The sequence below is a fragment of the Aulonocara stuartgranti genome (assembly GCF_965226115.1).
Source record: "Aulonocara stuartgranti genome assembly, chromosome: 10".
Classification (NCBI taxonomy): Eukaryota; Metazoa; Chordata; class Actinopteri; order Cichliformes; family Cichlidae; genus Aulonocara; species Aulonocara stuartgranti.
Window position 1 is genome coordinate 4,855,829 of NC_138946.1, and position 23,239 is coordinate 4,879,067.

Below are 23,239 nucleotides of genomic sequence, written 5' to 3' on the forward strand. Positions count from 1 at the left end.
ATGGCTACCATCATCATAATCATCTTAGTTAATAGTTAATTATGGTTAGCAGTTTGTTCTTTTTTTTTTTTTTTCTTTTTACCTACCAAGGTGGATAAATATGTTTTAGCAAAATCAATAAATAAAATGGATAGCTTAAATTGTTATGAAACTAGTTGTAAAGTTATATTTTAAAGTATGGCCAGCAGTTGATGGCTAGCTGCACTTGGGTTACTTTTTTTTTTTTTTTAAATATTGACATTTTAGGCTAACAGTTGAAATAGCTAGCTAACAACCTAGATTAACTCTCAAACGTTTTAGCTTGACATAATGAAAAACTAGCAAGTGGGATAGTAGCTATTTAAAGAAGATGAAATACTAAGGCAACAATTAAACACCGGTTAAGACAGAAACCATACCTGTTAAACGGTAACCTGAAAGCAATGCATCAGTAAATGATGAGTTGTGAACGTCGACATACGGTTTAAACTGAATTTAAATTAACACATTTGCCACGTCATATCCACATCAGCAAATGTTTAAGGATTTTTATCCATTAAAATGGGTAAATATGCCATTGAAGGCGGAATATTTACCCTCATGCATAATTTTCATGACAAAACTTTTGTGATTTCCCCCAACCCCAGGTTTCTCATGGTTATAATACAGGGGATTTTTCATCTTTATATTAAACAAAAGATATTGCACCATAAGACCCTGTACACTTTTTAAATGTTGAAAGGTAGTTTGTTCCAATCTTTGCAAATTTGCAAAACATTTTTGTTAAGCAAAATGAGGCGCGTTGAAGTTGTGGATAAAGTTAAGTTGATGTGATTAAATATTTTTATAGTTGATATTGTGATTTTTTTTTTTTTAAGTGAGTTTTTTTTCTTGTTTAGCATAGTTTCTTTGCTATAATGTGTTTGGAAGGTGGTCTTCATGATTACTTTTGAGGTGCTACTAAAACTGGTATTTATTGCATGTACAGTATCTTGGTCAAATTCATATTAATCTTTTCTGTGATCTGGTGGTTCTGGGGCTGAAAGATCTTGGGAACCACTGTACCAGTTAAATACTTGCTCTGGTGCCCACGTTTCACCCTGACCTCTTCTTTTTTTTCCCTCTTAGTTTTATTGTTTGTGGTTTAATTCTAATAAATGACTAAGAGGAAGATGCATTCCTGGAACAGAAAGAGATTGAAGGCAGCGATTGTTTGTTAGTTCGGTAAATGGGGTCTACAGAACTGACCCCGGCATCGACGATGTCCGAGCCCTCTTCATGTCCTGGATTTCACATTCTAATAATGACTAATGTGTTTGCCGATGTCAGCCTGCTCTCATTAGAGTGATTTATAGCCCTGGCAGTTTTCAGTAAACCAGAGGAGCCGTATTCCAATTTATTCAGGTCAAATTAACCATTCATAATTAGACACCATAACCTTTCCCGCTTTCCTTTCCTAGTCTGAATGCGCTTTACATGAAATGCAAATGTTCATTGTTTAATCTCCCTGCTTGTCATTAGGGAGGCTATGTAAGAATCGCCCCATGCAGGGCAAAAGTTTAGCCTGAATCAATCTCCTAATGCTTAATAGCTAATGGGCCGATTTATTGCCATGTAATGAAGGTGAAGGCCTTCTTTTCTCTAATGGTGGCATTGACCCTATGGAGCCCCTCAGCCATTATTCCAATGTCAAAACTGTGTAGCTTATATTATTGCTGCAATGACTCATTTTAATATAAAGTATATCACCTATAAACTTACTAATCTCCAATTACTCTACTTGGCTGTAGGAATTATTTGAAAGATTTTACAAGTACAGAATTGGCAAGTATTCTGAAATCTGTTACATTATATTGATTTTTTTTATTATATAATGAGACCTGAAACACACACACAGAAACATTTTGTATTAAGGTTGGGTGATTTTTTTTTTATTTTTTTTATTTATTTATTTATTTTTTTCCCCTCAAAAAAATTTCCAACCAACCATAATCCGTCCAACCACCAGTAACTGGTGATACATCCATGGAGATGTATGTATATCTGTGTCACAAGATTATGTTAAAGGCACATAAGTCATCAGGAGGGAGAACAACAGTGCTTATATTTTATCTCACTACATACATATTTGTCAGCCACAACATTAAAACCTCTGACAGGTGAAGTGAATAACATTGATCATGCAATAGCCTCCTGTGAGTCTTTGGGCTGTGATATGTCATGCATTTTGAGGTTACCTAGGCATGTACAACCTAGCTAAAGGCTATTGTACACTCCTCAGTGTCATTGGCTTCCCCCAGCAGGACATTATGTTCTGCCACAAAACAAACTGCCCGGGAACAGCTGAAGAAACATGACAATGAGCCCAAGGCACTGACCCAACCTCCAGCCTCCCGCCTCCCCAGATCCCAATCCAATCTAGAATTGGCAGCATTCAGTGGACCTAGCCTCCTCCATAGAGGCTGCAGCCCACAGCCCACATGTCCCACAGGAGCTACTGCCAGCATTTTGGTTACAAACACCACAGGATATCCCCAAAGGTCCTGTTGTAATGCCCCAGACAGGTCAGAGGCATTTTGGTGGCGTATAAGGAAACAACCCAATGTTAGGCAAGTGCTTTCAGAACTTTTCCAACTATCAGAACTTATGCCAGTTTTAATTGGATTGAGAAGTGGGGCACGTCGGGTTGTCGGTCTATCACAGGACCAACAGGGAGAGACAGAAAGTTGTATTTCATTATCACTTTGCTAAATAAATTATTTCCTGGCTTTAAAGTATTTTTTTTAATATTTCAAATTGGATAGGGCTAATTAGAGCCAGACCACTTGAGGCGGGCTGCATCTCAATTGAGGCCTTCAGGATTACGTAGCGGAGACCTCTGTGACAGTTTGATAGACAGCACCTCTCACTCTGGTCTTGATTACTGCTGTTGTCTAATTCGCTTTGCTTTGCTTTAATAATGTCTGATTGGGGAGTGTTTGGACCAGGTCCTGTCTTTTTGGACTAGCTGGGAAATGATGGTGAATTTTGGTGTTAGGCTTCAAGTGATGAGCTGTCATCTTCTTAGCCTCAGTTTCATTAAAAAGTTAATGAAAGTTAAAAAAAAAAAAAAAAAGGATGAAGGGAAAGTGTGAGGATGGAGACAAATCGGAGGACCAGCTGGCGTCTGGTTTGTTGGTTTTGGCCAGTTCTCCCATTTTCAGTGCCTCTGATGTCTGTTGGGATTAGGAGTACCTCTCCAAGAGGCAATGGCTGCCAAGCAGCATCAGAACAGAGACGAGCGGAATGAGGGATGAAGGTTGGGAAGTGAAGCAACAAAGGTAGAACAAAAAGTGAAAGAATTACAGCTGGAAAGAAACAACTGAGTGCAGAGATAAAGACACTGTCAGTCATTTGAGCAGCTGCAGATTACAGTTTGAAGGTGTAAAAGGACTGCCGCCTTTCCTCCTTCTACCTTTCTGATATTCAAAATCCAATTAGTGGACGTGTTAGAGGGAGCTCCTTTGTGACAGTGGGCCATTTGTAAGGAGGAACACTGACAGAGGTAATATTTTAATGTAAAGCGTATCTTCCTTTATTATGTATATAATGTTCTCTTTTTGTAGTCCTGAGAAATGTTCTTGTTCACATTTTTGATGTTGATGCAGAGAAGAGGTGCAAAAGAGAAGAAAAAATGGTACAATGAGGCACATTTATTTGTCTGAGTCACACTGGACCTCATTCGTGTATTACTATGAATGATTTAGACTTCTTTAAATAGAGGCGATATAGTGATGGGCTTGTGATGTGCCTGCAAAAATTTTGCTTGAAGCCTCAATGGTGTCCCTTCTATGTTAGTTAGTTCTGTGTTAGCTTTTTGGGGAGCTGGAAGCTACCATGTTTGGACAAGAGGGTGAAGTACCAAAATGATGAGCTTGGATAGGTATTTGCACATGAAACTTGTATGAACAATTCACAGAAACACATGTTTTACTCTGTTAATTGGTGTTGAGAAACTATTAGTGCTAATAAAATGGTAGACTCTAACTTAACAGAATGGAAACACAACCCATCTTTGCTGTGTTTGATACTTCTGTGCAGGCTTCTTTTTTTTTTTAGCCCCAGAGATTGCAGCATGGATATTGTTCAATGAAAGCAGAGTTTGTTGGGTTTGCAAGGTCTTAACTTTATAATGTAATGTGTCCTAATATATTGTGAGTTAGCACTAAATAAATACATTTTTAATTGAGTTGGTCAGTACCTTAGAATGGTGAAGGCACACTTTGATCATGACGTCTTTCTTCTTCTTCAAAAAACCCAAGCCTCTGCAAATGATTTTTGACCTCAAACCATGTGCTCAAAGAGACTTGATGTGACATTTGTTGCGTTTTTGTTTTCTGGCGCTGTAGTTTGACTGTTTGGTGAGCTGGAACATGATCCTCTGCAGAGTCACTGTAGACGTCAGATTTGGAGGCAATTAAATCATTTGTCTAACAGTAGACAGATGGATTAAAAGACAGTGCTGAGTCATGTCTGTCTGTTGGAGACTATTTAGGAAGCACAATTTGTGTGGTTTGCTTTTCCAGTGCATCTGTTTTGTCTTTGCTCACAGTGGATAACATTATAACTGCGACCATTCACGTCCAGTTGGTTTGTAACATATAGCGTCTTATCAAGATGTTCCCCTTTTGAGGTGGTGTTAAGTGCAAATGATTTTTTTGGTGGTTACTGAATATTTAAACAGAAAGTGAAAAGCGATGGATGGATGGATTGAGGTGGAGTACATTCAGTTTTCTACTACAACACTGGACTTTCTGGGTTTTTCTCTGCAATGGTTGACAGCTTTAGAAACATTAACACTAGACAGATGGCCATTGAAACATGGCTTTAAGTGTGACTTATTTTTATATTTATTGACCTGTCACAGCTGACTGGGCGTTTGAGCAGAAAGACTTAAAGGCTCCATTTAGAGCAGGATTGATTTCTGTCAAAGACGAGCTGTGATGAAAGATTGGAGAAAATGTGCATGTATAAGCCCAGTCTCTGATTGATTGACGCTTTCAAGTTGCTCTGTCTTTATATATATGTCGCCATATATATAGATCTCCCCCCCCCCCCCCCCCCCCCCCCCCCCGACACACACACACACACACACCATCCACCCTGTTCCAGTGTATTTGCCATTTTAGGCGATGGAACTGACCATTTGACTGACACCTCACTCTGGGTTGAGATTTACTGTCACTGCTGCTAGAGAAACACGGGAAAATGGCACAGCTGCCATGCATAGGACCAGTGGCTCAGACATGAACTTTAATAAAACTCTTTGATCGTGTAATTTACTCAGTGAAGGGATTGTTGTTGGGAAAAGGGTCCATAATGGGACATTATGAGTTTTGGGTAGAATGAACATCATCACAATTTTGGCAGCAGCACTGTTTCTTTTTGTTTTGTGTTTTTTGTTTTTGTTTTTTTAATTTTTTTTATTTCTTGCCAAAAGCCTTTATGACCGCACATTAGAGGGGCTGATTTAATTCCTTTTTCATTCCTCGCAGTTGGTTTCTTCCTCTTGAGGGTAACATTCTGTCTAATGACTGCAGATATAAAAAAAAAGGGGAAAAAAAAGTCAGTGAGTGTAGAAAAGTAAGTAATATAAAGTTTTTCTCTGTATGGGTGAAAGTACGTTATGATGTAGAGGCCTTAAGGGGGACATTTCAGTGTGGAGCATGTGGCAGCAGCAGATGTCGTGTTTGATGGTGACAGCTAATGGGTTAGTTTTCTTTTCATGTTTTTTGAAGAGCATTTTTGTTGTGAGGGTTTCCTATTTGTGGACAGTTTTCTGAAGCAGTTCATGCCAGTAGATCCGTATTTACCTGCACGCATTAACAAGGTATGATATTGATCCTCTCTATACCATTATGGCATTTTTTTTCCACTCTTTAAATTATGCTCTCTCTCATGTTGTCTCTTCAGAACACCTTAAGGTGGCACTAGAGGAGTACATGGTACGGCTGCCAAAGGTTCGCATCCTGAGGACCAAGAAGAGGGAGGGTCTGATCCGGACTCGCCTGCTTGGAGCAGCTGCTGCTAAAGGAGAAGTCCTCACCTTCCTAGACTCGCACTGTGAAGCCAATGTGAACTGGCTGCCTCCACTGCTGGGTGAGGACTTCATTATTGAGCCATGACCCTTAACATGAGCCCGATCCTCAACCGGCCTGCACTGTGTGCCTAGGTCATAACCTTAGTGATGGCTGCTCTTTACGTGTGACGTTAAACTCATTTTGGGGAAAAATAAAAATTCAAATTTTATTTGTCACGTACACAGTCATACACAGTACGATATGCAGTGAAATGCTTAGACAACTGCCCGTGACCTAAAAAAAAGAAAAGGCTATGAATAAGAGGAAATAAATATGAAAAATTAAAAAGGGTAAATTTAACTAGGAAGGAATAAAATATAAATTAAGGTTAAAAATGAAATAACTGTACAACACAATTTAGAATGAAGGGTAAATTTAACTGGGAAAGAATAAGATAAAATATATAAATTAAAGTTGAAAATAAAATAACTGTACAACAAAATACACAATACACAGCATAGAACTATATAAGAATGTATGAAGAAATATAAATAAATAAATATAAAAAAAAAATATATATATATATATATATATATATATATATATATATATATATATATATATATATATATATATATATATATATATATATATATATACACACACACACACACCGTAATTGTCGGGCTATAAGCCGCTACTTTTTGCACAAGCTTTGAACCCTGCGGCTTTTAGTCAGGTGCGGCTTTTCTATGGATTTTCCATGATTGTTGTCATATCGTAAGACGATTTGTTTTGTGTGTTCCGCTGTTGTACGGCACTACGTTGCCTGGCGGAAGGATCGGGGTTCAAGAGTGGTATGTTAGTCACATGTCCGTCCGCCAGGCAACGTAGTGCCGTACGAAGTAGCGCGAAAAACAAACTTCAAAGTAGCGGTACGCGTTCAGCGGGAGTTGTGGATGATGAGCGGCGATAAACTTGCAAGTTATGGCCAAAAAGCAAGTTATGCCCAACTCCACCGGTGGATTCTGACAGCGTGGAAAAGTGTGAAAACATCCACGATCACCAACGGATTTTGAAGGGCTGGACTGCTGCATGATGGAGAGGAGGACACCGCCACGGCCCTTCTGAGGGTGTTCGACTCTGACACTGACAACGAGGATTTCTTTGGTTTTGAAAGTGACAACGAAGGAAAGAAGCTGAGAGTGGATGATGAAGCCATCCTGAGCCTGTTTGTATCCGACATTGGAGAAGAGGACTTTGGTGGTTTTAGTGCGCAGGAAGAAGAGAAAGATGGTGAATGACTGACTTTTCTTCTTGTTAAAGCCGTGTCACTGCACCTGAGCCTAAAAGGTAGTCCGAATCTATTTTTCTGGTGTGCTATAGGTTACTGTTATGTACTACATGTGCAAATATGTACCCATAACTTGTTTTTCAAAATATTAATAAAAGGGGTGTCTCCAAACAGCCATCTCTTTCCTGACAATTCCCTTTGTGCATATTCTCTTACATATGATAAGTCAACATTGAAATACCTGCGGCTTTTAGTCAGGTGCGGCTAATGTATGTACAAAACAGGATTTTCCCCTGATTTTAGCTTGTGCGGCTAATATTCAGGTGCGCTTTGTAGTCCGGGAAATACGGTATATACACAATAACAGCAGCTGTACAAGTGTAAAAGTGTCCAAAAATCTATTAAATACGATTTTAAAAAATAGAATAAAATATACCAAAAAGTGGGAAATTTGCTGGGCCAAAAAATTAGACAACAGCTCTCACTCTTCATTGCCTCATTACAACAACCATCATGTTTGTTTTAATGTTTCAAGCACATCTGCTCTTCATCAGATAATGAATGTTGTTGGTCATGTGAGCTCATCACGTGAAGATGTCCATTCAGAGCCCATATATTACATAGTTGCTAGATAAATAACATCTCAAAGTCATGTGTGGGTGGTGCATTACACACTGTTAACTGTCTGAAATATTATTGAATCTCTGAATAAGTAAATAAATAAATTCATCCAAAAAAGAAAAATGTAACACTTGGGGGGGAAAGCACTAAAAAATAAATGAAAAATGAAATAAAAAATGAAGGTTGTATCATTGTATACAGACAGCCAGAAGCTGAACCAGCCAGACATAAAAATACAAGGGATCATAAAAAAAACTAAAATAACATCAATTTATTGATTGAGACCTTTAGGAGCCAAAGTGTAAATCCAGAAGTGTTCTTATTGTTAGAGTAAAGTGTTCTCTCCTTGGGAGATGTACATGCTCAGTGCCAGCATAACTCAAGCAAGCCACAGTGTGATTCATACGCTTGGTGATTAGCAGCTGAACTTTCCTGATCATGCTTTCTTGTAGCACTCGATGTTTATGCCAGCCCACACAGACATTTAAGCATACATATCACATTTTGAAATCCAGGATATGAGTTAGAATGAGTAAAGAATACTCATTCTATGGGCTTGGACTGCATATGGTTTCCATGTAATGTGATCATGTGACCAGCAGCATTTGATCTAAGGTGCCTCTACTCTCTGTATTGCTGTCTGAAGGGCAGGTCTGTTTGTTATAACTACCCGAGGTGTGTGAGCTAAAATGGTAAATGTGCTTATCAGAAAAGTGTTTGATATCATTCAAATGAGAAGTAGGGTCATTTTCTGACTCCTGTGGGATCTAACCTGCTGTAGTCAGAGGAGTGGCTCCCTTACTGACGACTAGAAAAACCGCAGGTTTACGACATTTTTACATCTGTACGCTGCTTCGATTATGCGCACACAACTAATGACAACACAATGACACATGTAAAATAAGTGAGCGTTATAATTCATCCGTTAGATTTCAGCCAGTCACAAAGCAATAAATCTAAGCTAGATGGAGCTGAGAGATATGAGGCGATGGTTACTGATTTATACTGAAACCTTTTAACCTTTTTTCCTGTAAAAGTAAATGGTAGAAAAATAAATTAATATTTTGTAAAAAATTATCAATCATTTTATTTGTTCCTAAAAACATGTTTTTTACCAATGGTAAAAGATAAATCATGGTAAAAATGGTCAGGATTGATACATTTCAGTTTGTAACACAGGAGCAAATTTTCATTTTGTACACACACACACACACACACACACACACACACACACACACACACACACACACACACAGTTTCACCAGTTGTTTAAACAGCCCACCGACCCCTCATAACCTGCAGTCTGTGGACAGGAGGGTGAGTAGGCTTTGCTTGGCTGTAAAAGGTCTAAAGCCACAAAGCTTGGAAACGACTTTTCTGCACCATCTGTTGTCATAACCTGCTCACCATCGTGTGTGCCTCCTTCTGTCCCTCTCAGACCGAATCGCCCAGAACAGGAAGACTATCGTATGCCCGATGATTGATGTCATCGACCACGACAGCTTTGGCTATGAAACACAGGCGGGCGACGCCATGCGAGGGGCGTTTGACTGGGAAATGTATTACAAGCGGATCCCGATCCCCACAGAGCTGCAGAAGGACGACCCCAGTGAACCCTTTGAGTGAGTGACTCTGATACTTGGTTAGGGATTTTTTTTTTTTATACCCATTATCTGATTGTGCCCTGACTAAATGCATGCATCTGTTCCATGGGTGACCCCAGTGGGACTTAAAGCTTTTCAACTGGGTTTGTCTGAGCTGTGCACCTCTGAATGATTTACACCACACCGTGTTTATTCACTGAAGGTCTTTGTTGGCACTGCTATGCTCATACACGCGTTTACACCTGAGTGTTGCATAGGATGGATACTAAAGCACTCGACTACTGCCCCATTAAGCTGCAAAACATGAAAATGAATTCCATTTCCAAAGTGGATAAATGCCAAAATCCCAGTCTTACATTCCAGAGTGTACAGAGAAATGGAAGCTTTCTCGGATTTCAATGAACGAGTGTGGCGGTGAAGTGAAGCTGCCAGCTCGCTGTCTTAAATGTTGTCTCTGATTTTTAATGCCAGTACAATATCTATATCAAAAGCTATGTCATTATAAAAGACTGATTATGTTGCAGCACTGAACTATGACTTACTTGGTTTTTCTTGTCAGGTAGGGTTTATGAGTGGGAAAAGAGCGACATTCAGCTATTTTTATATTATTTTGCTACTTCAGTTAGGGCAGAGCTCTTCAAGGAATTACTTAACCTTTACTTTTAGCTGCTATTGTATTAGCTTTTATGCAGCAATAGCTTAAAAACAGATCTATGTAGATCTGTGAGTTCTAGAGTTAAAACAATTTAGAGATCGGTGGATATTTAGGTCATTTCACAGTCACCTCATGTTTTATACAGCATGACAATTCCAAAAAATGCAGTTTGTCAAATGGCCTCAAACTAAGTCAAACTCTAGCTAATAAGACGAAACTTTATAAAAATGAAATGGGAAGTGATTCATTTATTTATTTTTCTAACTCAGCCATATAGAGATATTGAGAGACGGGTGCCTTCGCTGGGTTGCAGCTCAGCTTATTCAAGTCATTAGGTCCACTTCCAACAAACACAGTTGGAAGTGGACCTTCCAACTGTGTTTGTGCTATTTGGAGCATTTGTAATGCAGTTGTCTGGCAAATCATGTAGCCCACTGTGTGGTTAATTGTACTAAAAACCCACTGAAAATGTCTATGCTTCAGGTTTGGTGAGTGAAATTCTAACCAATTATTTGTACCTGCAGTAATTAGCAGGTATTGGTGTCTGTGTTGGACCCATGTGGTGCCTGGGTGCTCTTTGCACTAATTGACATTGCTAGCTTAGATGATAACTGGCACTCGACTAGGGCTGGGCCATATCATACTGTTCACGGTAATACCGGTATAATGTTGGGCAAAGATAAGAAAATGAAATATCGCGATAGAATATGGGTAAAACGCGCAGGCGCAGTGCCTTTGTTTTCATACGCACATGGCGGAAAAAGCATGGCGGCGATGGAGAATGAGAAGGGCGAAAGTGGATCGTTGAATGAAACGGATGAACCAGAATTGGTTTGTAAAAATGCTCCAACTTCAGTGGTGTGGAACTGGTTTAGCTTTCGTCCGTCAGATACACAACAAAGCACTATTTTTGGTAGAGCATGCTAGCGGGCCGTTGTTGTTACCGTATTTTTTTTGGAAAATACGGCGCACTTAAAATCAATCCTTTAATTTTTCTGAAAATCGACAGTGCCCCTTATAATCCCGTGTGCCTTATGTATGAACTCTGGTTGTGTTTACTGACCTCGAAACGATTTTATGTACACGGCGCTCAAAAATCTGTCAAATGTTTCAGTAGGACTTTGCTGAGCTACGAAGCCGCACCGCGGCGTAATTGTCGGAGCATTACGGCTGTCATAGGCAGGCGCCTCGCGGAGTGATACGTACTGTGCTTCAACATAATGTTACCGTATTGTGTGTGTATAACCTCTTTTTAAGTTTTGTGCATATTACACATGGTTATGCTGAGGAAATGTCGGCCAGTTTCCACTGGAAACGCCTTTTGGTTAAACTGTCAGCAAGGAATTTGCATTTGCACTGTTACATTTTTATATAACTTTAATGCACATAAAAAAAAAACAGCTGCTTGTTTAAGTGAAAATACATTGATGTTTTTTGTTTTGTTTTTGTTTTTTGCACCAATAAAGTTGAGGAGTTGTAAAGTATTTTGTCTAGTGTGAATTATGTCGTCAGTTATATCGTTATCGCAAATTTTCAAATGTATATCGTGATAAATATTTTTGGTCATATCGCCCTGCTCTACACTCGACCCTCTCCCTTAAAAGCAGGATCCTAAAAAAACAAACAAAAAACATATTGGTGATGACCACGATGCTGAAAGTGAACATCACAACCCAATGAGTGACATCATTGTGACTACAGTTGTCCCTCATATGGAGTTTTTTTAAATTGTTTATGTTGACGTTTCAAGCTGTTGGTTGGACAGAATGAGCTGAGACATTTTTGTGTGTGTGTTGTTATTTTTTGATAATTTGTGAGTCTCTTGTTTAAATGATTGGCTGCACATGTAGTTAACCATTTGAGTGTTGTCTATAAAGTTTCTTTTAAACAAAGATCAGTCACAGATTAATGTGTTTACAGTGTCATTGGATATTATTGGAATGTTTTGACCTTACAATATAAAGTGCCTTGAGGCCACTTTTGTTGAATTGATTCCCCGGCAACACTGCCTCTCTGCAAAGAAGCCTAATAGGTTTTTGCCATACTTTCTTCCCCTTTCTGTACCTTTTAAGTAATGGACGCTGAAATAAATAAATAAATAACCAAATAACTGCATGGGATGCCAAACACTCCATTTGTGAGCTTTGAGGGATTAGTTAGACATTTGTCTATGTTTGGATGCCAGAGAATATTTGACTATCCTGGGGAAATGCTGTAGGCATGATCAGGCAGTGATGCAGGAGGATAAGAAACTAAAGAAGAAATGAGCTGCAGAACAATCAGAATCAATCCTCATTTCGTGAATTAGTCTGCTCTTCTTACCCAATGAAATGACCTTCATCAGTGCAAATCCAATTTGAGTCGCAAAGATTTTCATTTTCACTCTGACATTGCAGCAGTGGAGAACGAGGCATGGTGGGCTGGCAAAATCCATCTCGGAGGTGTGCGTGCGTGTGTGTTTGAGGGTAATGGAGTATGATTTTTATCTCCGTCCTCATGCCTCTGTCACTGTCCCTGTCCCTTTTGTTAATGCCATCAACACTCCCTTCATTTGTCCCCCCCCCCCCCCCCCGGCTCTCTGTCTCTCTCTCTCTCTCTCTGCTTCTTTAAGTTTCATTTAGCAGTTAGCTCAGGCTAACAAGGTCAGTAGACTGAAATGTTTAATCTCAGTTGTTTGTTAGAAAGACCTGGACCATGCTGTCCTTTACCTCAAATACACCCAGAGATTCTGTTCCTTTGTAGGAATTGATACTTTGTCTGAGAAGATGGTCTAAAACGAGCAAACTTACCATTCATCAGTTGCAGTTAAAACAATAAATAAAAGTACAAAACTAACAGGACAATAAATATAATTTTCACAGGTCTGACAAATGCTGTTAACAACTTTGCCAAAATCAAATGTAACTTAAAGGTTATGAAATCATGATTTAATTTAAACATAATTGTTGTGGTATCATCAATCTGATTTACTCTGACAGCAGTCAAATGGGTACAGAGATTTTATATTCTGGCAAATGTACATGTTGAGCCCAGTACTTTACTTATGGTATTGCATTTTCTTGCTGCTTCTGGCCTGTTAAGGTCACTTTAGTCGATGCCGGTCAATATTAATTCAGTAGAGCTGCTCTGTGGCGGAGGGCTGAAGTCTGTACTGTGCAAATCCAATTTGCCATTTCCATTTCTATTGTGATTTTCTTTTATTGAAAAGAAATAAAGTTTAATGTTGACATGCGTAGGAAGGTAATTACAGGCATTCAGAGTGGTGGAATTTCCGTTCTCGTCTTTAAACACTACAGCAGTGTTTCGCAAACCCGGCTGGACAAATTTGTGGCCACCATCACACCGGTCGATGTTCAGCTTGCACTTCACAGTGTGGGTGAACAGGTAATCAAAAAGAGTCTGTATGGGGTCCTGGTACTAGCAGATGGTCTGCAGACTTTCACTGTGTGTGTGTTTGTGTCTGTTCAATATAAAGTAATGACATTTTTAAAGTAAATAGACTGTGCTGTCTGCACATGAGACTGGGACCCACGCTCTGGACAGATTGTTTTTAGTGTGCTACAACACTGAATTACGTTGACAAGGCGAAGACGGACCCACATTACAAAAGCAAAGAGGATCTTCAGTAGTGCTGGCTATCCACTTCATCCATCTTAAAAGGTTGACCGAGTCAGGTAAAGCATGAGATACTTAAAGACCTTTCAGGTAGTGATTGATCTGGAAATGGATCAGAATATATTTTTGTTTATTTTGTGGTTATTATCAAGAGATTGGGGTATTTTTGTCCCCCCTTTCTTGTACTTTATCCTCACTATAGAAGAACCATGTTATGGAGAGACACATTGACCCAAAAATAATGACGTTAACTGTGGTTCTGCACAGTTGCTACTCCTCTAAAAACCACAGTACTAAGAGCAGTGATGGGATTAACGGTGTTGCTTTTTTTCAGTAAGGAGTAATCTAAAGAATTACTATTCCTGTTGTTACAACGCCGTTACCGTTACTAACAAGAAAATGCGGTGCGGTCGCGTTACTATTTTTCAACAAACAGACGGTTGAAGCTGTGTTCAGCTTACTGCAGTTTATATCAGTTGCACGGAAGTAGCTGTAAGTAATCTGGGCGCTACAGCTTTAAGCAGCTGCGCGCGCTCCCGCGGGCGGCAATCACTGTCTGGTAGACGATCACTTTTTGGCACAACACCTGGGGCTAAAGGGGCAAAACAATCGCATGAGTGCTGCTGTTTGTCTGAGGAAGAATAAAGTAGTCGTGGTAAGCCAATCACATGACCACTTTAAGATGACAAAGCAACAAGGTGAGAGAGAGAGAGAGATAAAGACAGCAGAAAAAGAGAGAGAGCGAGTTTTGAGATGTGAGAGATTTGTGATGTTCAGCGTGTTTGGAGTGTGTAGTTACTGTGATGTCTTGTAGTGTTGTGGATAGTTTTGTGTTGCATCAGAACAATGAGGCGACTGCTGTCTGCAGGTAGAAACAGGAGTGATACACCTGCTGCTGTCAGACCTGCAGGTATCAGGCTGTGATGTTCTCCTTTATAGTGGACAAATTATTTTTTTGAAGTGGCACAAATAATTTGTGTGGCATCTTATTGAATGCAGAACAGCTGATTGTTCTGTAAATAGTTTGAAATGGTTATAAAAAAAAAAGGTCAAAGGTAAATGGCTGCAAATAACTTTGTTGTTTGCAAAACTTGTGCATAGGATTTTGAAATTGACAATTTATATTTGCATTTAAAGTTATGAAATATGATCCATTAAACATGTTTGTGGTTGTCACAGTAAAAAATATAACTTTTTCTACTCGGATTTTGTTTTTTGTGTGATTTCTAGATCAATTGTGTTAATACAGTTTGTCAAAATGAAAACATAACTGTAAATTCAGACACGTGAGGTTGTGCTGAAAAGAATGATACCAAACAAGGGAAAGTAAATAGTTTTTAAAGGTGAAATGTAGAGGGAAAATCATAAGTAGTCAAAAATGGCCAATTATACCCTGGACCCCAGATAGATAGAGAGATAGAGAGAGAGAGAGAGAGATAGAGAGAGAGAGAGAGAGAGAGAGAGAGATATAGATTTTTTTTTTTTAAGTAACGCAAACGTTACTTTTCAAGTAATTAATTACTTTTAGAATCTTGTAAATCAGTTACTAACTCAGTTACTTTTCTTGAAGAAGTAACTAGTAACTATAATTAATTACCGTAATTGTCAGGCTATAAGCCGCTACTTTTTGCACCAGCTTTGAACCCTGCGGCTTTTAGTCAGGTGCGGCTTTTCTATGGATTGTCCATGATTTTTGTCATATCGTAAGACGATTTGTTTTGTTTGTTCCGCTGTTGTACGGCACTACGTTGCCTGGCGGAAGGGCATGTGATCAGACACACAGTATCGGGTTCAAGAGAGGTATGTTGGTCACATGTCCATCCGCCAGCCAACATAGTGCCGTACAAGTAGCGCGATAAACTTGCAAAAAGCAAGTTATGCCCAACTCCACCGGTGGAATCTGACAGCGTGGAAAAGTGTGAAAACATCCACGATCACCAACGGATTTCGAAGGGCTGGACTGCTGCATGATGGAGAGGAGGACACCGCCACGGCCCTTCAGAGGGTGTTCGACTCTGACACTGACAACGAGGATTTCTTTGGTTTTGAAAGTGACAACGAAGGAAAGAATCTGAGTGTGGATGACGAAGCCACCCTGAGCCTGTTCATATCCAACACTGGAGAAGAGGACTTTGGTGGTTTTAGTGGGCAGGAAGATGGTGGTGAATGACTGACTTTTCTTCTTGTTAAAGCTGTGTCACTGCAACTGAGCCTAAAAGGTAGTCCAATCTATTTTTCTGGTGTGCTGTAGGTTATTGTTATGTACTACATTTGTTACTCATTCATGAAGCACAGTACATGTTTCCTACTTGTAATTACTGCTACTTGTACATATACCTGAAAAGTTATGCAAATATGTACCCATAACTTGATTTTCAAAATATTAATAAAAGGGGTGTGTCTCCAAACAGCCATCTCTTTCCTGACAATTCGCTTTGTGCATATTCTCTTACATATGATAAGTCAACATTGAAACACCTGCGGCTTTTAGTCAGGTGCGGCTAATGTATGTACAAAACAGGATTTTCCCCTGATTTTAGCTTGTGCGGCTAATATTCAGGTGCGCTTTGTAGTCCAGGAAATACGGTACTTTTTCAAAGTAACTTGCCCAACACTGCCAAATAGTCAAGGCACCTAACTGTAAACCCACAATTGTTAATCCCATGTTTCAATGAATGAGATGTTTAGTTTGGCTTTAGAGATACAGATAACTTTGACACAGGTGGTGCTGAATAGAGGAACTAATTCGGGAACGCCAAAGTCAGAGTCATAAATTCATAAATTCATTTCAGCCACTGGTGTTGGGGGTCTTGTCAAAGCTGATGGAAATGTGAATACTCCATGTAATACCATTTGGAGACCAACCAGTAACTGTCACTGACTTCATTTTTCAGCCCTCAGCCATGATGGGCTGCTAGAGTATTGTGTTGACTTTAAAGCTCATAAGAACTGAAAAAGTCCTGTTTGCCCAATATACTGTGTTACTGAAGTGATTTATGTTTCAGTTAATCACTGCATGCATTTTTCATTTCTCTAGCAAAATATAAAGAAATGAGGGGCATCTCAAGACTTTTGCACAGTACTGTGTATACGAAACGCTGATTAAATTATATGCCTGAATAAAATGAATTAAATATGTCCTCCCAAAACGGTTTTTTTTTCCTTCCACAAACAGATTTTTTTTTCTGCACAGCGGCAAAACAAAGTAGTTGCTAAGCAACTCAGGAGCAGCAGTGTGAGTAGTGACTGGGTCAACTCATTATCATTTTAAATTAAGTGTTTTGCAGCAACAGGGTTTTTTCTGGCTTTGAGTAGTGGCTCCCTGTTTGAAAGAGAATGGAATTCATTGTTTTCAAGAGGTCTTTGTGAATGTTCACGTGTGTGTTCAGGCATTTGTGAGAAACAAACACGACAAATGACCACGAAATGATGAATTAGAGGTTCCACAGAATCTGACAGATACGGAAGCTGAATTCAGTTTTATAATACAGGTATTAATTGGACATTCATGCATAGAATAATATGTCAGATGTATTCAAAATTGCGTATAGAATTAAGTGAAATGCCCTGTTTTTCTTTGGTGTGCAGTATATCTGATGATGCTAACCAAATGTGGATTTTGTTTTCAATTTAATTTTATATGAATCAAAGATTTAGCAATGTATAATAATATCCTACAGTCCAAAAACAGCTTTTTGATCTCATAGACAAAGACAATGTACTGTCAAGTCAGTCCACCATGACATTGGACAAAATCTAAACAAATCAAGCCATTAAAACTCAATTCCAAACATTAGAGGCTGTACAGGTGCAGTCATTAATACCATACACTAGGGCTGGGCAATATGACCCAAAATTCATATATCGATATTTTTTAAAAAAAAAACTATATATCGCCCAGTCCTACCATACACTACAAATTATAATTGACTGTGAAGTCAATGACCAGTTCTTGAGGGGGAGGCTGCAATTGAAACAATCAAAAGCTGCTGATCCATTGACCTAGTCAAGCTAATTGATACGAATGGAATAGATGAGACTATCTTGAATGGGACATGGTTTGTTTCCATCACCTGAAGCATTTTAAAGCATCTGCACCTGAGATGATGTCGCCTGGCCTGGCGTACAGTGGAGTGCAACTGGCTCTCAGGCAAAATCAATAATTGTTTTATTATGTTTTATGCTTGTTATCAGTATAGTTGAACATACATGTGGTTGTTACCCTGCCAGATTAAACTTTAACTTGTGGTTAAGCGATCTTCATATTGACTAGCTTGCGAGATGTCAGTGCTGTCATTCCCAAAAGCCGCTGGGTTTCCTTCCACGCAACTCTGGGAAGAGTGTTTGTGTTTTCTCCCTCCGGTGAACAAGAGCTAACAATCACCACCCCATAAATCAGTGCCCACGCAGTGTCTACGCTCTCTTTGCTAAACTCACACAGTCTGCTGACCATACCCACCATCAGCACTCACACACAGACATGCAGCACTGTTTCTCTGTGCCCCTGCAGCTACTGTTGTTCACCCTTTGTCCTGTGATGAAAGTCTGTCTGGTGCATTTCACTCTGCGCTATTCCAGGGAAGCAGATTGTGTGTGCGCGTGTGCGTGCGCGGCAGCTTTGTTTGCTTCACTTTGTTTCCTCCAGCATACAGCAGTCACCAGTTATGGACAATGAACTGCACAAGCACAGTTATCTGGTCAGACAGGTCAAGTATGCCTGTGTGAAAGAATTATTCAAACTGTTGCAGAAAGCCGCGCTTTATCAGAACAAACGTAGGCAGGGGAAAACAAGCAGCGACCTCAGCTCGTGTTTTTATGGCCTTTACGACGCTTAATGTGTGATTTAGGCTCAGTCTCGTTTCCATTTTAGTTTTTATCACTATGATCACAAAGCTGGTTGTTAAGGAGCAGTTACGCATTACGGTTTATATTCACCGTTACCACCATAATACATACTTGGACTAACGGTAAAAAAATGGAAAAGTGCTGCTGGTAAGAGGCAGATTAACTTCCATGTGAAATTTCTTTGATTTAATGATTAATTTAAGGGGAAAAAAGCCAAAGTTGGCAAGCGATCTCTCTGAACACTGATGGGACCTGAGATTATGGTCCAAGCCCATCATATCATCCATGCTAACCGCTCTAGACTCATAATTCACTAACAATAGTATCCACCTTGGTTGCAACAAAGACAAACGTGGTGTTTCAACATGAGAATGATTGGAAAATTAATTCTGTAGTCCTCAAATTTATTTTCCTTTTATACCCTTTGCTATTAATTCCCATACTGCTACAATTTAGATTAAAATAAAAATAAAGCTCTGAAATTCTGAGCACTAGTGTATCACTAGATAATAACTCTGGGCACAAATGCCTTGTAATGTTTCAGGAAATAGAAGGAAACGAGGCTTTTCTTGGATTTATAAGGCTCTCTGTGAGGTTATGTTCTCATCTGTCTTGCATTATTTCATAGTTCAATACAGAATATTCCCCGTGGATAAAACTTTTCTTTCTCTGCCCGCCTGCTCCTCCCGTTTTCCTCTTGTTGTTGTCGGTGTCCTGATGAGAAGCTGTTCGATATTTTACGTTCAGTTCTGCTGCAGGGAGAAGCTCCCACTGCACTCTGAGCTGAGGACTATTATGTTGTTTGGCACTGCTGAGCTTGTCATCCCAGTCAGTATTCTCACTGGTTCAGATGGGTTAATTGGTTTTGTGCTGTGAAGAGTGTCACTGGGTTGCCACACACACGTGGGGATGTGAAAAACACAGCTCTGGAGTGGGATAGAGCCGGAATTCTCTAACACACTTTTCTGTTTATTTAATCCTGTGTGCATTTAGCAAGTCACGGGATGTTCAAACCTGGCACTTTATGTGTGTGGCTAGCCTGGAAGATTTGAAGTCATTTTAATACTTCCTGTTGTATTCCAATATATGCTCAACTGTGCCTTTGTGTCTTTTAGGTCTCCAGTGATGGCAGGTGGACTGTTTGCTGTCGACAGGAAGTGGTTCTGGGAGCTCGGGGGATACGACACCGGTCTAGAGATTTGGGGAGGGGAGCAGTACGAGATATCCTTCAAGGTAAAAAAAAAAAAAAAACAATTTAAAAAGAGAGAAGAGTGCACACAAGTGCAGTGTAGCGTCGAAAATAATCAATAAAATCACTTTGACGTCCGTGAAGAAAGCTGACTTGATTCCCAAGACGTGTTGGTCCTGGTTTAATGTTTGGATTCAGGCATTTCAGTTTGGTACTGAATATACTAAACCCAGGGTTATGAAGTGTGTGTGTGTGTGTGTGTGTGTGTGTAAGCAGAAAATGACAGCACTGAAACCTCAGTCATGCTTGTCACTGACTCATGATCTTGTAAAAATTGCTTTTTTCCTATTATTTAAAAATTTGTATCCAAAAGTCACATGACTAATAAGTCATAATAAAACTGTATAGAAGTGATGACATCATTCTTGGCAAAGAAATTCATTTGAAATTGAGATTACAGTGTTGAATCATTCTCTAGTATTTTGGTGCAAAATCTCCCTTATGCATTCAGCTGGGTTGAGATTTAGAGACCATGAAGGTCAAATTGCATAATTCACATCATTTCATAAACCTCAAGCCATCCAGTGAGCCCTGGTGCCCTCGGATTACCTGTGTCCTGTTTCGTCATAGGATAAAGATGATCACGCTTCTAAGAGGACCCAAAATGCTTGCTGTCAGAGCGCCTCAGAACTTTTATGGTTTTCTTGTGGAATTCCTTTGACCTGCCAGTTTTTAACAGACAAGTCAAATCATCCATTAGCAGGAAGCAGTGGTGATTCAGGAGACTGGGGTCAGTAAGAAAACAACAGTTAGACTGTATGCTGTCTAGCTTTTTGCACATCCTCTAGCACTGAGAGTGGGCAGAGGAAGTGGTAGAAAGTATAGTCATCTGCAGTGACTCAGTGTTGCTGTCAAAGATTAAAGCCGAATAAGCCCAAAATCACCAACAAGTATATGAAATACTGTTTACTGATTCAAGGTTAGCCTGTGAAGGGGAAAAATTTGAAGTTCATGTGAGTACTGACATACTCAGAAAGCAGACACACTGGAAAAAAGAGGCTGTCAGGAGAGAATACGTGTTCATGGAGATATTGTCAAATTTGATGAAAATCAGAGAGCAGAGTGTTCAGAGGAAATGGGAACAGTAATGGCAAGGTGCAACAAAAGGAGAAGGTGGGGGGGATAATATCAGAATCAACAGGAAAGACCACGTCATTGTCACTAAATTGAGAATTGGTTACAGTCACTTCAAGAGATGTCAATGTCAGGAAAAGAGACGAAGGAGAGAGCTTGTGAAGAGAAAAGAGGCGAGAACAGGTTAGAATGCATTAGAAAGCAACTGGACTAAATAAAGACTGCAATAGAAATGGGCAGACCTGGATGAGAAGAAGATAGTTGCACAACTTAAATTGCTGTAAAGCTATTAAGAAAAGAGGTCTTGTTGCTAAGTGCAGGAGTAAATGAAACATTTTTCATTTTTCCTGAACCACCTCCTTCTTAATAAGCGCTTACTGATTTTAATGCTCATATGCTCAGCATTACTATATTTTGACATTAAACAGCTTTTAAAGAATTTTGGTCCCATGTGCTTCCCTCTCTTTGGTTTTCCCCGTATCTCTTTAACTAAGCAGCTAAAAGACTTGTAAAGCAAATGGTGCTTCCCTCATTGTGGTTTCAACTCATGAGCCAAATATAATCTGTTGCATCTACGACTCTCCACATTAATCATACTCAGAAGTCCCTATTAGATTATGTTTTTGTCTGGTACTTCACCATGAATTATTCTACAACACAGCCATAACTGCTTGCGACTTGGCCAGTATGTTAAGCAGTGGTCTCCCCCTCCTCTCTGCGTGCGCCGGACAGACAAAACGGCCCGTCACAATAATTGAATTCTGGTTTGAATGAGTAAGGACTTTTGTCGTCTCACTCAATTAGACACAAAGGCCACTGCTGTGTAGTTTGATGAAATTGGACATATGCTCCTGTGTGATAGTACTGCGATTGTTCCTTAGAGTGAAATTTCCAGCACAGAGGCATTGTTGTTTATACAAATTGAACACCTAAATCTAATTTTCCATCAAAACAGTTTTACTTGTGACTGCCTCTTCATATTAACATAATGCCATTTTGCTATTGATACGGAATAAGAGAAATTTTAACGTATGCCTTGCATGAAATGTTGCCTATGTGAAAAGTTTTACTTTCACATAGGCAACATTTATGACCAAAGGGAAAAAAATATTTTTTTTTACATCATTATATACATATATTTACAAATTTATTAGAGCATCTGTCATAAAAACAAGGGAACACTATTAGTTAGTATACTATACAGAAATATTTCAAACATGTTTAAGACTAAAATTGTTACTATTTATTATATAAAACCAACTGAGTTCATATTCTTATAACTAAACTTGAGCCAGCATACTGGATGTCTCTGAGAAGTTGGAAATTAATCAAGCGTAATCTACTAAAACTGATTTTTAGATGAGTAAATAACTAATCTGGTCAAATTCATGGATAACAACAATTTTGAGCTTTTGCAAACTGCTGGATTAGTAAAGAGCAATATTGTTAGTTTAGGACAACCGTGGCATACATTTTAGATGGTGGTAATAATTTTGTAAACCAGCGGTCCCCAACCTTTTTTGTGGCACGGACCGGTTTATGTCCGACAATATTTTCATGGACCGGCCTTTAAGGTGTCGCGGATAAATACAACAAAATAAAACTAGTACCGGTACCGAAAAAAAGAAGATTTATTCATAACACACGTGAAAAGACCCAGGAAAACAGAGCTAACGATAAAAACGATAACAAAATAACGCTGAAAACCGATAAAAACCCTGAAAATTATACATTTCACACCTGAGCCTCAACTCTCGCGGCCCGGTACCAAATGACTCACGGACCGGTACCGGTCCAAGGCCCAGGGGTTGGGGACCGCTGTTGTAAACGCAAAAACTCCTTGACAAATGCCAAAAAAAAAAAAAAAAAATAGTCAAAGCATCCATCCATCCATCCATTCGCTTCCGCTTTTCCTTTTCAGGGTCGCGGGGGGGCGCTGGAGCCTATCCCAGCTGTCATAGGGCGAGAGGCGGGGTACACCCTGGACAGGTCGCCAGTCTGTCGCAGGGCTAACACACAGGGACAGACAACCATTCGCACTCACATTCACTCGCACATTCACACAATGGCAATTTGGATTTTCCAATTAACCTATCCCCACAAGCTGCATGTCTTTGGACGGTGGGAGGAAGCCGGAGTACCCGGAGGGAACCCATGCAAACACGGGGAGAACATGCAAACTCCACACAGAAAGACCCCGGCCTGATGTTGGAATTGAACTCAGGACACTGATGAACACTGCTG

At 39.5% G+C, this 23,239-nt stretch overlaps 1 protein-coding gene across 2 annotated transcripts in view; it reads left to right on the forward strand.

Moving 5' to 3' along the window:
• LOC309715909 (polypeptide N-acetylgalactosaminyltransferase 10-like) overlaps positions 1 to 23,239 on the forward strand; it is a 119,235-nt gene that overhangs the window by 72,468 nt on the left and 23,528 nt on the right. For both annotated transcript variants that reach the window (XM_082549390.1, XM_082549389.1), the window contains exons 5-7: positions 5,932 to 6,117; positions 9,392 to 9,575; positions 19,788 to 19,905. In XM_082549390.1, the coding sequence (XP_082405516.1) occupies positions 5,932 to 6,117; positions 9,392 to 9,575; positions 19,788 to 19,905 (488 nt within the window). The remainder of the gene's footprint in view (positions 1 to 5,931; positions 6,118 to 9,391; positions 9,576 to 19,787; positions 19,906 to 23,239) is intronic.